Source organism: Astatotilapia calliptera, chromosome 18, assembly GCF_900246225.1.
Source record: "Astatotilapia calliptera chromosome 18, fAstCal1.2, whole genome shotgun sequence".
NCBI lineage: Eukaryota > Metazoa > Chordata > Actinopteri > Cichliformes > Cichlidae > Astatotilapia > Astatotilapia calliptera.
The window spans coordinates 7,259,714-7,275,401 of NC_039319.1; the positions used below are offsets into that span (position 1 = coordinate 7,259,714).

The window sequence follows — 15,688 nt, forward strand, 5'->3', positions numbered from 1 at the left end:
TTTCTCTCATGCAGAAAATTATAATTGGTTAATAAGTAAAAGGAGAGTGACAGGGGCAGGAATTAATCACATTATTTAAAGTACTGAACTGCTGAAGGTACTAGCATCTGCTAAAAAGTAATTCATCTACCACCTAGTTTTTAATTTGTATTTTGGTTCCTCAGTCATCAGGACAGACCTGCTGTTTGTGCAGGGTTGTTACTCAGTGTTGCCTCATAATGTGGACAGCATCTGCTCCAGGAGGGTCAGACCTGGATGTGTTAGTGTTAGTACAAAAGTGCACAAAGCAGATGACCCGAATTGCACAATTCGTAACCTAAAAACGTTGTGCAGAAAAGTGAAAAAGAGAGAGAGGGAGAAAAATGTAGAAAATATGAGGCAGAAAGATGAAGGACTGAAAAATGGTTTACGGAAGCTTTTGAAATAACATAAGAGGAAAAGAATTGCTCTGGCATATCCAAAAGACAGAGATACATAACAATGAAGGAAAACAGAAAAGATGGTTGGAGAGAATATCAAAAAGGTCTTTGTGTGTGTCAAGAAGGCAAGACAGGAGAATGAAAATTAAAGTACAACTAAAAACAGCCAAAGTGTCTCTTCTGATTAAAAATAAATAAATAAATAAATAAAACACTGAGATGTGGGCAGAGAAACTCAGAAAAACAACACTAATTAAATCAGAAAAAGTCTTGCTGAGAAACAGGGTGGAGAGGAACAGAAAGAGAAACCACAATGAAAGCTCTGTTGCTATTATTTCAAAGGACTTGGGATGTTGCTATGTTGAGTACGTGTGTTTGTTCACACTAGGGATGTTTCTTATGACTAATTTACTAGTTGATTAGATGGGAAGAAAAATTCTAACTAATCAACCAGTCTGCAAGTATGAAAACAATAAGAAGGCATTTAAATCCAAGTCAATCTAATGGATGAGGTTAAACATGGACAATAATCAAAATGCAGCTGAAAAGTGTGACGCCATGCATAACACTGTACACGCTCAGTGTCAGATGCTGAGTGTTGCTAACATTAGCAGTGGTTGTGCCAGCTGCCTTCTTTCCCTGCAAATTAACATCCACCCGCTGTGCTAGATGTAGTTCTGCATTGCTCTGGGCGAGCGGTAATCTGCCAGCTTATTCTGAGGCAACAAGGCAGAGAGGGCTGGTGTCATCTGCTCGGGCTAAAAGTCTGTGTAACATCTGCATAACATCTCAGAAGTGACAGTTAACTGGCAGTGTAAAATAATACAATTAGAATAATTGCTCCACCAAGTATGTATAGCAAGGGTGGCAGTATTTAAAAACCTAGTCAACTAGTCGCTCACACCCCTGGTTCAAAAAGGGGAGGCAAAAACTGGAAGGTGAATGGCCAGCTTGGCTAAATAGCAAAATGAAAGGGGGGGCAAACATTACATTTTCAGCCAATAGGAGGATGATATGTCCTCAGCATCGATGGCAATGCCAATGATACCTAGCTAACAGCAGTATACTTACCATACATTTTTGTATGTTTTCTATTACATGCTATATGGTGAAGTCAGAGCCAACATAACAGCAAAACTTTAACAAAATGTATAATTAACTGCAGTCATTTGTTTTAATGTCATTTCTTTTAAGTCTATAATTGAGATCAAACCACCCTGATGGGTTACTGAACAAGTACAGGGGTCCCTTGTTTATCCTCATTTATCGCGGGAGTTACGTTCTAAAAATCCACGAAGTAGCCAACTTTATTGTTTACAATTATTATGGATGTTTTATGGCTGTAAAACCCGTCACTACACCCTTTATACACTTTTCTCCGACAGGCTTGAACATGTTCACACTTTTCTCTATGGTTTAAACACTGCAAAAGTTCAAACCTTCGTAGAAAAATAAGTCCATTGTTATAAAATAAAACCAAAGGGACCAATGGTGCAAAACGTTTCATCGACATTTTTGTGTTTATGTGAGAAATCTTACAAACATACAGTACAGCACTTCAGAGTCACACTGCTGGCGATCGAAGATTAAGATAAATTTGACAAACTGAATGCATTCTGTACTGCACAGGAGACACGACACAAGATTGATTGACAATAGTCTACAGCCAATCAGGACGCCGAACACAATGCGCTGTTAAAAAAAAAAAAAGCGTGCAAAATTGCACCAAAAAAATCAGCGAAACAGCGAGACCGCGAAAGGTGAACCGCGTTATAGCGAGGGACCCCTGTACACAGTGTATATCCCATATGGAAGCATACTAGAGAAATGATGCCTAATCTGATTAAGTTAGAGCGCTCTCGTTATAATTGATTTAAGTTTCTTGAAGGTGACAGCCCACCTTCAGAAAGCTCTTCAAGGTGATCAACTTCCTACAATGACATTTTGAAAAAGTCTAGGTCATTTTTTGAGGCGGTAGGGTTTCTTTGCTGCCTGCGTTGAGTGCTGGAGGGGACATAGCGAATGTTGTTTAAGAAGTCGTAACCTTTCTTTAAGATGTTACTTTCTTTAAGGATGTGCAAAACAAGTTTTACAGTCTCAGAGAAGAGACACAGCGATGTCTCTGACAGATGGATGAAAGGTAGAACAGATGACGGATACATGAGGGAGGGATGGGAGATAAAGATGCAGAGATGAAGAGCATTTGTGAGAAATAGAAGTCAGGGGGTGGATAAAAGGGAAGATGAAAGCAAATAGGAGGCGATGGAGGAATCACTTTTAGTAGACATGAAATGGTGAGAGGGCAAAAAGATGGAAAGATAGATGGATGAAAAGACCTGATGGGAATCCTGATGACTGGCAAGCCATATGTTAACGATGGCAGTCTGACAGCCTCTGGTTTAACCCTATTCACACACACACACACACACACACACACACACACACACACACACACACACACACACACACACACACACACACACACACACACACACACACACACACACACACACAATCTATACAGACTGTAAGCCATGCATCAAGGCTTACAGAGTCCAGCCCCAACACATGCTACAGTGAATGGGTACCATCCATCACGGCTGTAACTAGACAGAGATGCAGCAGCAGCCAAGACTAAACCAATCAGATGGCAGTGTGTGTAACGACCATCTCAAACCAAAAACAATCTAAAGTTATTTTAGAGTTTGAGCTGTCCTCAAACTTATACAGATGTTTTTTACCAATACAACCCTGGAGTGACAAAAAACCTCTGTGTGCTAAAATAACATAGAATACCAGAACCAGAAAATAAAAACAGAAATAGCATGTTTCTTCTCAGAGGAAATGTGCTTAACTGCAAAATCGGTGTGCTAAAAATGCTCCTACCAACTGCAGTAGCATGTCTGAGTGCTAAGATGCCTTTCTTTTGTCTATTTGTGTACAAACCGCTGAAAGGATTAAAAAAAACCTGACGTAGTTACTGCTTGATTATCAGTTTGATTTAAAAAATCTTACATATGGACACTCAAAAAGCCTCTTAGACTAAAATGTATACTTATGTCAAATATCAAGAACCACATTGCATTTTTACATGTTGCCATTCTTTATACTTCAAATATTTGTTCATAAATGGAAAGTCAGAGCAACAACAAGCATTACTGATAACAGATAACCTTTAAAGGTATCACACAGAAAGAAAATAAGATCAGTGGTTATGTAGCAGCTGGGAGCTCCACAAATAGCTTGACAATATGATGCAAAGAATGATGAGCCATCAGATGATTTTAGCTTCCATTGAGACCAGCTGATCTTCGGGGACTGCAGGGAAATTTGAGTTAAGAGCCAGAGCTAATGCTATGCTGCTTTTTTGTGCATAGGGTGCAGTTAAAAAAAATCTGGCAATCTACCATTAAAAAAATACCAAACATATAGGTTCCCTCCAACCAGCTGACCTCTGCAAGCACCTTACAATTAAAAGTGGTTGTCCAGAAGCTGAGGATGTTGCATGCTCAACCACCGGGACACCAGTTGGTCACTGCAACTATTTGCAATGGGTCGCTTAATGTAACAGAAATTCAGTGCAATCACCAGATCACCACCACTCTAGTGTGACAGTGCCATTACATGTATTATGTGTGTGCTTTTGATTTCAGCACACAGAAAAACATCAACTTTCAATCTGACCAGACAGACTGGCAATAGTACAACAGTTTTCAGGAGAGTGCAAAGCTTTGAAGCCCAAAGGAGGCACAGAAGGACAGGAATGGGACAGTCACATCGCAAATTAACCCACAGCATTAGACAGTCAACACAGTTTACTGTAGTGTCCTGGGGTGTCTAAAAATACAGGAGTCGTTTGGTGAAACTGACACAGTCTTGACTCGCGACCTTCCAGTATATCCTCCCTGTGATGGTGTCCTCCTTACCAAAATCAAGCTGAAGAGTCACTGTTTTCACACAACGAGGAAGAAAGCATGCAGTGAAGGGGCACGTGTGCAGGGGAAGTTCCACTGTGTGATCTAAAAAAGGCAGTAGCACTGGACATGTACCAGATTATGACCCCGACTAGGAGATCAGACAAATTTATATCAGGTTATAGTTTTGGCCAATAACGTATCTTTTTTGTGTCTATTTCTTTAAATACATTTTTTTAAAAGAGGTTTTTAATAAATCTGTCCCACGTTTTTCTCTTAAATACCATTACTTCTACTCCAGTATGTATGAGGAAAAGTCTGCTTCCATAAATGGCTACCATTATGTTTGTGTTGTGTTGTACCTTGTCTGAGCAGCAGTTGTAGCTTTCCTCTCTCTAACTCCAGGCTGAGGCTGACGCCTTGCTGCCCCTCTGCATGCAGCAGTATCCCAGAATTCCTCAGGGTTTTAAACTTCAGAGAGACAACCTCTTTGGATGTCTGCCACGGCCCGGGACTCAGCCTGTACACCAGGCTGCTGCTGCCACCGTTTAGGCTCACCACATCAGAGGCTAAAAATCAAAAACAAAATAGATTTCATGATAAAAGAAACGAGAGCAAAACATTGAAACCAGAATCTTAAGCAAAAGCTTAACAGTTCATATCATATAACCCTGAAACAGACAACAGTCCTTGTGTTTGTGCAATTTTCCTACAGCATCAGATTGTTCAAAGCTCCGACTAATAACTGGGTGTCAGAATTGCTATTAATACCATGTAATATTCTAATTCAAGGTTCTTAAATAATGCTTATGCTACCCTGCATAAACTCACAGTTACTCACACTTGTTACTCATCTACTTGTACCTGTAATTCTGTGGTTGTAGCAGACAATTTGTTAAACAGCGAGGGAAAACCTTGCAGCAAGGACTGAATCTGTATTCTGCTTAACACTTTTCATCAAGAAGTCTCTCAGTTACTGCGTGCTGCTCGCTGGGGATTTGGGCTGAGGTCATGTGAGGAAAACGGTGTAGGTGGTAAAGAATGAACTGCAAATACTGAACTGTTTAAAGAGAGCTGCGGCTGAGTACAGCATCAAAAGCCTTTTCAGTTGTACAACTAATTTCTCCGACTGAATGTTTCTTAATGGACTTGGCAACTCTTTGGCTTCCTAAGGCTTACAATCAGCCAACCACTTTGCTTGCAGTAATGCTCTTATTGCATTGTACAGTGTATTTCCTGCTGATTGCAGAGCAGTAGGCTTGGGCTCAGAAGCACTGAGTCATCCTCTGCGACTGAAAGCTAAAAAACATTACTTGAAGTCGACTCTGTGGACTATCAAGCCATTCTAATTAAGTCCCAGATTACATTTTGTTCTACAATATTACGTATTATGTAATTACAATCAGCCATATCCCTGTAATTATCCCCAGAACATATTGTTGATTATTTTTGACTCACTACCTGCGTACTGAAATAGCACTGGACATAGTGAGTGCAGTAATTAGCTGGACATAGTTTTACACACATATATTTGATTGATTGCAGTAAATATAATCATAGAAACACACGCATATGACAATGGGAAGAAATTAATAAAAAATACATAAATAGAGGAGACAAGTCCCTGTAGCTATGCTGTTGCTTTCTAGCATCAGTTAATTAGCAGAGAGCAATTTAGACTGGTATGAATATCATACTTCAAAGACATGTGGTTATCAGCAAGAAGGCCTACAAAATGGACTAGTCTGGCCCATGGGATGGTTTCAGGAATACTGCAGAGAAGATGGGGAAGAATGTTTGTATTTCCCACTGTTTGCTTCTGTAGGAAGCATTGGGTTACAGGTTGTTAAGAATAGAGGACGTCAAGGGACTGGTTGTCCAATTCTTAATGTCATTTGAGTCAGAGATCTGAATCATAATCGATGTTTAGCCTTCCTAAAATCAAACTGGACTTGTTGTTCTATAGATCTGGAGGTATTTTTATAGTGCTCCTGCACACTTAAGATTAACTTGCGCTTTAATAACTTAAACATTTGACACCTCTGTATTGCAAGCTGCAGACAGCACAATTGTCTGTGTCTACATTTAAGACAAACTATCCCATGGGTGGTAATAATTTAACTCCAAAAGTCATCCTCGTGGTGCCAAGAAAATAATCTTTACTCCATGACTCACTGTATAAACTTTAAATCCATCCAGCAGATGCTGGTATCTTTCAGGACCAGCTTAACCACCTACTGTCATTTACAGACTTTTGACGCTAGTGCAAAAAGAAATCTTCCTTTCACAGAAAAATGCTCTTTTGCTGAAGATGTAGTGAAAATACTCCTCATTTATACTCCATTATTCTGCCTTCTTACAGTGTTTTACACTATTAGCAAATAATACAGATCATCACACTTCCAGCACTTCCAGAAACCAAAAAGCTCTGGTGTGTGGCTAATTCCACTAATTAACTTTTTAATCATGAATAGGTTTTTTTTTTGTTCAGGTTTGCATGGATTTTAAGAAGTTTAAACTCTCATGTAGGCCAGGGAAAATGTTCTCCATCCATTCTTATAATGTTAACTACAAAACACATTATTTTGTGTTTCCTTAAAAAAGACTAATATCCACCGAGCATTTACATTCAGTGCATTTCTCACACTGTGGCAAACCGTTTGTCACCAGCAGCTATATCGCAGCTCCCTGCGATGTATTACATTTGTTTTTCCGGGGAGGATTCTGCCGTGAATGCTGCATTAGTTTTCTGCAGGAACACCAGGAATCTTCTCTGACAACTGTGACACCAGCTGATAAATATAGCACACAAATATATCCGTAAGTAACTTTTGAATATTTCCAAACGACTATAGGCTATTCATCAAAATCCATGTTTTAATGTTTCTCCAAATCCATCTTCTTCTCACACAGACAACAGTAAATACAGTTAAATAAGGATATATACAATGGTTTTAGCATAAATCATCTTTATACTTGGCAGATTACATGTGATGAAGATGCAAGTACAAGATGTAAGACTATAAAGACAATACAGATGTCACGTAAAAGTGGCGATCACCAAGAACAAACTAAAGAAAATCTGAGGACACTGTTGGTACAGTTTCACACTGCCGGGTTGTTTTTATTAGAAGAACAAAGAGTCTTATAAGAAAAGAAGACTATGTGTCTTCTTCTAAGAGTGACATTCAGTATGAATTAGAAATAAATGGAAAAAGTAGAACACTTTCAAAAGACATCTTTTGAAACCAAGTCGTATTTGTGAAATTGCTTTTTCTTTTTTAGTATATTCAAAGCAAACGAGCTGATGTCCTTTTATTTTTATACTTCTATTTTAATATTCCACTCAGAGTACAGCCGGCGAAATATAGGCGGAAACTTGAAATAATACACAGAGACGGCTGTGGAGGAAATCCCAGGAAACCGTGTTTGCACATGAATAGTTATTGTTTGCTAAGTATATTCTAGCATGTATATGTAAATATATGGAGTTGCTTTTGATATTCATGAGTATGTCGTGTTTTGATTAGAGCACAGAAATCAGGGCAGAGCAGCAAATGAACGCTGAGAAGACAAAAGACTACAAACACCTGCTCGTTTAAGAAAATGAGCAAAGCCTGTACGTCTGACTGTACACCTTAGCTGTAAAGGGAATAAAGACCAGGATGAAGAGGAGTTCCATTCATTGAAAATATAGTCTAATGTGTTTAAAGTCATGCTGAGTCAAGAGGATTCATATTTTATATGGAAAAAAAACAACAACTCACATATGTTATGTAACTGAATGTGAATAAATCTGACAGCAATGCTTATGTGCAAAACCAATGTCGTATTTGTTTAGTTCATTGTACTGATGCTACGGCTGCTGGGGCCAGCATGTATAAAAGCAGCTCTTAACTCTTAACAAAAGGCTTTCAGTGAAAGAAAAGCAGCCCAATAACAAAATCATGAAATGTATACATTTCTCAAGAAAAGACTGAATAAAATTCAGGTGATCCAGTCGGGATAAAGAAGACAGAACTTACTGTAAGGACATCCGTAGGTTTCCAGTCGCAGTCCGATCCGTCCGCTGGGATTCCAGTCCAGAGGAATGAGGCGGAGAAAACGTGCAATCGCTGGTTGCTGCAGCTTGTATTGAACCACATTGTCTGCATTGCTGTTACCTGGAAATGACTAAAAACATACAAGCAGAGAAAAAAAATGACATGTAAATATTTACATATATAAATATTTGCACTGGAAATTCAAGTTTTTTGGTTTCCTGTTTGTAGGTTGCCCAACCAGTCTACATGTGTTTTGTGGACTTTGAGAAGGTATTCGACCATGTCCCTCGGGGGGTCCTGTAGGGGGTGCTCCTGGAGTATGGGGTGTCTGGCCCATTGCTATGGGCCATTCTGTCCTTATACAGCAGTTGCAAGAGCTTGGCCTGCATAGCCGGCAATAAGTCGGACTCGTTCCTGGTGGGTGATGCGCTCCGCCAAGGCTGCCCGACGCTGTACCGATCTGTTGTGGTGAAGAGAGAGCTGAGTGTAAAAGCGAAGCTCTCAATTTACCAGTCGATCTACGCCCCTACCCTCACCTAAGATCACAAGCTGTGGGTAGTGACCGAAAGAACGAGATCCTGAATACAAGCGGCGGAAATGGGCTTCTTCCGAAGGGTGGCTGGCCTCTCCCTTAGAGATAGGGTGAGAAGTTCGGCGATTCGGGAGGGGCTCAGAGTAGAGCCGCTGCTCCTCCACATCGAAAGGAGCCAGTTGAGGTGGTGGCTGGGGAGAGGGAGGTCTGGGCTTCTCTGCTTGGGCTGCTGCCCCGGATAAGCGGAAGAAAATGGATTGTAATGTGCTTGCAGTCCGAGCTTTCTTGACCAATCGTGTTTGAGGAAGCTTTGAGGGCATATAATTCACACTGTATAATCCACATTCCCAATAATATAATAATATATCAACCAAGACTACTGTCGGCGTATCTTTTTGTTGTTTGCTTTCTGTTAATTTTTTTTTGCATTGTTGAAGAATGAATGGCTGGGGGAAGAGGAGGTCTTTGATTGGGTGTCTTGTGGCTCCACCTAAAGTCCTGACATATTGGAAAATCTCCCCCAGGGACTAAGCCACAAGAGTAGCCTATGACTACAATCATCTTGATATTAAAGAGTAAGATATGATATGATATATGTAGCAAGCTGTAATGTTTATCATGTCAAAATTTTCCCACATTCACCAAAGCATCGAAAGCAAAAATATAAAAGCAGTAAAGTAACATTTTTAATTGACGATAAATCGGTAAGTGTTAAGGAAGCACCGAAATAACTGAAAATCATTTAGCAGCTGTCCACTCAACAAGATCAACCGTCCCATTAGCATCATTAAAAGGGGACATTTACTGTGTACAGGGTCAAATACATCCACATGTAGTGCAATTACTGATGCAATATTCACAATATTCTTTCCTTGCTCTGATACTCCTTTAATCACAACGCTATTCCACCTTTTTGTTGAAACAAATAAGAGTTTTGTGTCTGACTGTGGACTATTTCAATCTTTAATCAATGGGCTGTAAAAGCAGGATGATCAATAGTAGTGATTCAGCTTCTGAGATGGAGGGTCAGCGCTTTTTCTGTATTTCTAAAAACACAAATTTATGATTATTTGTAGCTTTTTTATTTGATTTAATCTCAAGGTCATCCAGTCTAGGCTGTTTTATCTAGTTCTCACTTGGCTTACCACCTATGTAGACACACAGCGCTTTTAATTGGGTAAAATGAAAGGCAGAGATATGCCATCTGTGTTGTACTTAAATGTATAAAATAAAGCTGATCACACTGGCAGCTTATATAATGACCATGTTAAGGACACAGCACATTTCCATTAGGAATTGGAGACACACCATGCTGTATAGAAAAAGCTGTTTCTGATGGGCAGATGAGGCAGGAAGCAGAGGTGAGGGGGAAGTTTAACAGCAGTTTGTATCTTTTCAGATTTGGAAACTTTTCCTTTGAGGAAATTATATTCATTAACCTACTTTATGCTAAAATCCTTCCATAAAATGTGGAGTGTTAGCAGCGAATTGGTTTGTCGGTCTCTCTCAGACTCTGGGCATAATGCCTGATGGATTTCTTTCCATCTCCTCCATCTGGCTATCTACCCTAATTACATGCCTCCCTTGAAGTTGACACGCAGGTTAACTCGCTCTCCCAATACTGAATAAAACTTAGACACTTAATTAACTTATTAATTCCTCTGTAATCAAAATAAAGTGAATTGGATCACATCATATGATGAAAAGAGACTCTATGTTTGACTGAAAGGAAAAAAAAAACATTCAATGTGAAATCTGAGAATTCATTTTTGAGACTTTTATGTATGATTTAGTTCACTTTGTTCTTTAGAGGATGAAAACTTTAAACTCTTGGTCTTTTGAAACATCTGAAAATCCTCACATATAACATGATACTGATGCTCTCTTAAAAGAAAACATATACTCAGCTCTTAAAGCATTCTTATATTTAAGAAGCTGAAAACAGCTGAAATTTTAAGTGGAAAGCTATTATAAGGTAAAAAAGAAAAGAAAAGATTAAAGCAGTTAATTAATCTGCAACATCAGCGAAGTTTGGAATAAATTGTATTATTTGTATCATGTGATCCAATTGCACCAGGTTTTTCTTAACAGGAATGTTCCATTAATGTTAGGAGGTTTTTGATACTACATGTTCCTTTGAAGAGACTAAAAGAACAATAGATGATTGTTAAAATAACAGCATGTTGTTTGCAGACAGGATGTGAGCATAAATATTCTGACTCAAAGATGAAAAATTTGTGAACCAGACCTGCAACCTTGACTCAAGACAGAGACCTCATCAGAGAGGAGGAGAAGGCATTACTACATTACTTTAAAGTGCTGGAATTCAGGGCCAATGCTGTTCTGCTGAGAAAAATCCGATACAGAATTGTTTAGGAGTGTAAGAGTAATGTTTCTGTTCGTATGGAGTTGAGTGAAAGCTGCAGTCCAAAAAAGTGAGAGGCTGAGTGTTTCATCTGCTCAAAGCATTGAGGCAAACAGCAGGAAGGATGCACCAGAGTGATGAGTATCAGTGGAAAATGACAGAGGGGGAAGAGAATCACCTGGCGAGAAGAAGGAGGGCGATAAGCAGTAAAGACAGCAAATAAGAAAACAAAATAAAGTAATAAAGGGAATTTGAGAAACAGGGAAAAGTGAAAAGAGCAGGACTTGTTTCCTCATCTTCAGCCCTCCAGGCAAGAGAAAGCAAACAGATAAAGAGGAACGAGACAATAAAGAAAAGATGGATTGCAGTATTTCCAAGCACCCACGGGCTTCTGAGGAAAAAGAGAGAGAGAGAAAAAAGATGTCATCCTCAGAGAGGAAGAGGAAAACAACAAATTCCCTTCCCTGGTCTTCTGCCCACTAAAGCAAAAGTCGCAAATGATCCAGGAACTCTGCCATTAACTTTCTCTTCTGGAAGAGTCTTTATGCCTGGCTGACAAATTCACAAATTTCCAAAATCCTTTGAAATGTGACTGGGTTTGTAGAGAACTTGTGTAGCACCTCAGATCAAGATGTTTTTAAACTGTTAGGAGCAGTTTCCTCTGCTTTCTCAGAAAAGATCCACAGTTCTGAGATTAGTTGGATTAAAACTCAGCTCGACTTCTAATCAAAGCTCCTCTCTGCAGCTCTGTAACAAATGCGCTTTCTTCCTGGATCAGTGTCCATGTACACAGTGGAAAACTTTACAGGTTTGTTGTTTGAGCTAGTGTCCAAGTCACAGGGAGCATGCAGGTACATATTTTGAAGTGGCTCACTGAGCTGACAGGATTCATCACTGTGTTTGCTTTCAACACCAAAACTACTTAGTATTCTAGTGCCATTATACTAAACCATGTATCGCCACTGCAGTGGGACAAATACAACAGAGTCCAACATGACACTTGTGCAATGAGAAAACGCCAAAGGGAAGTGCTGTGTCTACGAAGAGGCGGGAGGCGATGCCTCGCTGCGTCTGTGACCCATCTTGTTGATTTTTTTCATTAATCAGCCCTACAGAGACCAGCTGAGGCTTTATCACTTCATGCCTATGTTTTGCCATGTTTCTGCCATGTTGTTAGTTGTGATCAGTGGGGGAAAAGTAATAAAATGATCCACAGGAAGGTAACAAATTACAGAAGAATTCTACAGAAGGTGTCTGATTAAGGCTTTGGGCCTGCACAGGATTTCCAGAACAGCTTCACTGATCCTTTCATGTCTATTTCACCCAGTGCAAACAGTACTGTGATGAGTACACAGTCATTCATCGCAGCACAAACGTGATCATTTTTGGTTAATTTGCACTGATCCTTACGGAGACAAGTGGAAATAAGCCCCGTGAGCAAAATCCTCCTATGGTAGAAAGACTTACTGGACTTAAGTGGTTCTGGTTTTCCTTTACATTTGTTATCTGTCTGTGTACTCTGGTTCTGTCTTTAGGATGTACTTTAGTGAAACACCTAACTGAGTGTGTAAGAGTGAGGGCTTTTTTATCACGTGGCCTAAAAATGAAATGTATATAAAAAATGAATTAATGAGAAGCACAGAATGTTTTTGTTTTTTAAAACACACGCTCTTTCCATTCAGTCTCATCTATACTCCTGGGTCACACACATCTTCCACTAATCAACAGCAAAAAGTGTCAAGCGATCAAGTGTATGATGCAACATCAGCAGACATTGTGGATGGACTTAATTTGTTAGATCATTACATCTTTTTTTAAGATCGAATGGCCAAGGGTTCATCGGAGTCTGTGAGTGACACATGCCCTTTTCTGTTCTCTTAGATGACTAGTTGTAGGTGAAGCTGTTTTGGACAGATAAGAGCAGAATAATGTGTTTAATCACTGCTTTTTGTCTTTAAAAACAAACAATGGCCTTAACCTTCTTGCACTTAAAATGCAATAATCACATGTTTGATTTGAGATTAAAAATCAAAGGTTCATCGTGTACAGCTGGGGTTAGCCTTTATAAGACAAATCTGTATTTTCTGATAGAAGGGGTATGTCTATAAGTCTTAAATGTCGGATCTTATTTGCATTTAGTTTGAATCATATTAAAGGGTACAATGTAAGTAGAGTGGTATTTATATATAATTTATTTTAGTCTTTCTGACTTTTCAAAGCGCTTCAACAAGCAACAAAACATAAAGTGCTTTGAACAGCAAGAGCAAGAAGAACTGTTATTTAAATCTATCCATCTATCATCTATCTATCTATTTTTGATTGCCCCATTTGACTGCCTCTCTCCTCATGATCTGCAGCTAACAGTGGTGTCAGAAGGTCTGCAGACTCAGCAGATTCCAACCTGGGCTCATACATCAGAAATGAAAGGATAAATGCATAATGGCTGAGTTTATCTGTACAGGACAGATCAAGCCACAACAAGACAACACATCACTTCATATGACTTACAATAAATGCATCCTGTTTAGTGATCCCTGGGGGGAAACACCACAGTGCAATACAGGGTAGGAGCTTAGACTTATTAAGTTTTTGACTCATTTAATGTGGCTGGAAAGAGTGATTGTTGGGGAAACTGAACAACTCAATGCCACACACATCCAAAAAGTTCTCTTTTGGTTCACTTATTTTATTGTGTAACACTTATTGTGTCTGTACTGCAGGTAGTGAGGCAACAGAATCAGCAAAGACAGCAAGCTCATTTATTCAGCATCTGACTTTAATGCGGATGCAGTGATTAGCTGCTTACAAAGTCCTGAAATAGGATTGTTGTTTCCAGGTTGCAGTGAAATGTGAGTTGAAATTGTGTAGTGTGTGGACTGTGTATGTAGACTGTGCTTCTTTGTCAATTTGGCACTGGGGTAAAAGACAAACTAACAAAATTTATGGATGCATGGATTATGGATTACAGCATTGAATTCAATTTGATTTTCAATAGCGCCGCAATGTCCTTTATGTTGTAAGGTAGAGACCTTACATCAATACAGAAAAAACAGAGAAAACCCCAAAAATCAGGACCCCTGTGAGCAAGCACTTTGGCAACAGTGGGAAGGAAAAACTCCCTTTTGACAGGAAGAAACCTCTGGCAGAACCAGGCTCAGGGAGTCAACAGTCATTGTGAATTTTTCCTGGAAACAGGAGAAACCTGGGGAAAAGGATTGTTGGCAGGAGAGCAGCTACATTCACCAGTCAGCATCACGAAAATAGGAAGAGGGTATTTTAGTCTGTTGTCACTCTGGTCTATGAAACTTCTTTATTTTGTGTGTTTGTTGGTAAAAGACTGCTGTGTGTGGTGAGGTCATGGTGAAGAATAGAGACAGATGAGCTATGTTCCACATATACAAAAACAGACTGAAAAAGCCCACTTACAGGCACTAATTATGTCAGACTAAACGATTCACAATTATATCTAAATGATGTTCTCCTGCTGGTGTAGCCAACGTGTTTCTTATCATGCTGGAAGTGTAAAAACAATCCTCGGTCTTTCTCTCCATCTGTCTCATAGCAGTAGCGCCGGTGGCGTTTTTCTATTTCCCACACAGCACTGTATGTTTTATGGAAGCTGGACAGCTGCCTTAACAACTACCTGTTCAGCTACCTTCCCTGCTCGTGGATGGAAGGGGGCGGGGGGGACACTTATATCACAGGGGGACAATAGAACTATGGAGAAGATCGCCAAACCCTACTCACCCCTATGCTGTCCTCCTGTCTGTACTGCTTCCAGTTGTGTCCCGTGTCACTGAACATCAGCAGGTAGGACGTCAGCCAATCCGAGCTGCCATAACGGCCTTGTGTGGCAACAGCTGTGATCTTGGTGCGCTCGCCTAAGTCGACCTCCAACCACTGATACTTGTCTGAGATGAGAGGAGACCAGCCTCCAGCTCCTGCAGACAGATGTGAATATAAAAAAAAGACACCATTTATAGATAAGTGATGTATTAGATGTCCATGTAGATTGGATGAGATGAAATAAGTTCTGGTGAGGAGAAAAGAATGAATTGCATTGCTTGACCTTTCATTGTGAGCCAAAAATCCCACTTTTCAGTTATGAAACCCGAATAATGAAAATTGATTGAACCACAGTATGCATCATTAGAACCATTCAGAAGCTATACTCAAATATAAATCGTACTTTAAGAACTCTCTTTAGGAACTTAAAAAGTTGAATTTGTCACGATGCACAGGGCCTTAAAGTTTTGGAACAGTTTTGGAACAGAAGCATATTTATAGGTCACATGTAAGATTAAAAGATGCAGAATTCAATTCAATTCAATTTTATTTATATAGTGCCAAACACAACAACAGTTGCCTCAAGGGGCTTGCCTCAAGGTAAAGACCCTACGTTAAAAGCATTAAAT

The 15,688-nt window shown here is 39.6% G+C and overlaps 1 protein-coding gene across 1 annotated transcript in view; it reads right to left on the reverse strand.

Moving 5' to 3' along the window:
* LOC113011429 (contactin-associated protein-like 4) overlaps window positions 1–15,688 on the reverse strand; it is a 152,533-nt gene that overhangs the window by 86,430 nt on the left and 50,415 nt on the right. Inside the window, exons 3-5 of the mRNA XM_026151015.1 lie at window positions 15,021–15,214; window positions 8,359–8,506; window positions 4,696–4,902 (exon numbers count right to left, since the gene is read on the reverse strand). Coding sequence (XP_026006800.1) covers window positions 4,696–4,902; window positions 8,359–8,506; window positions 15,021–15,214 — 549 coding nt within the window. The remainder of the gene's footprint in view (window positions 1–4,695; window positions 4,903–8,358; window positions 8,507–15,020; window positions 15,215–15,688) is intronic.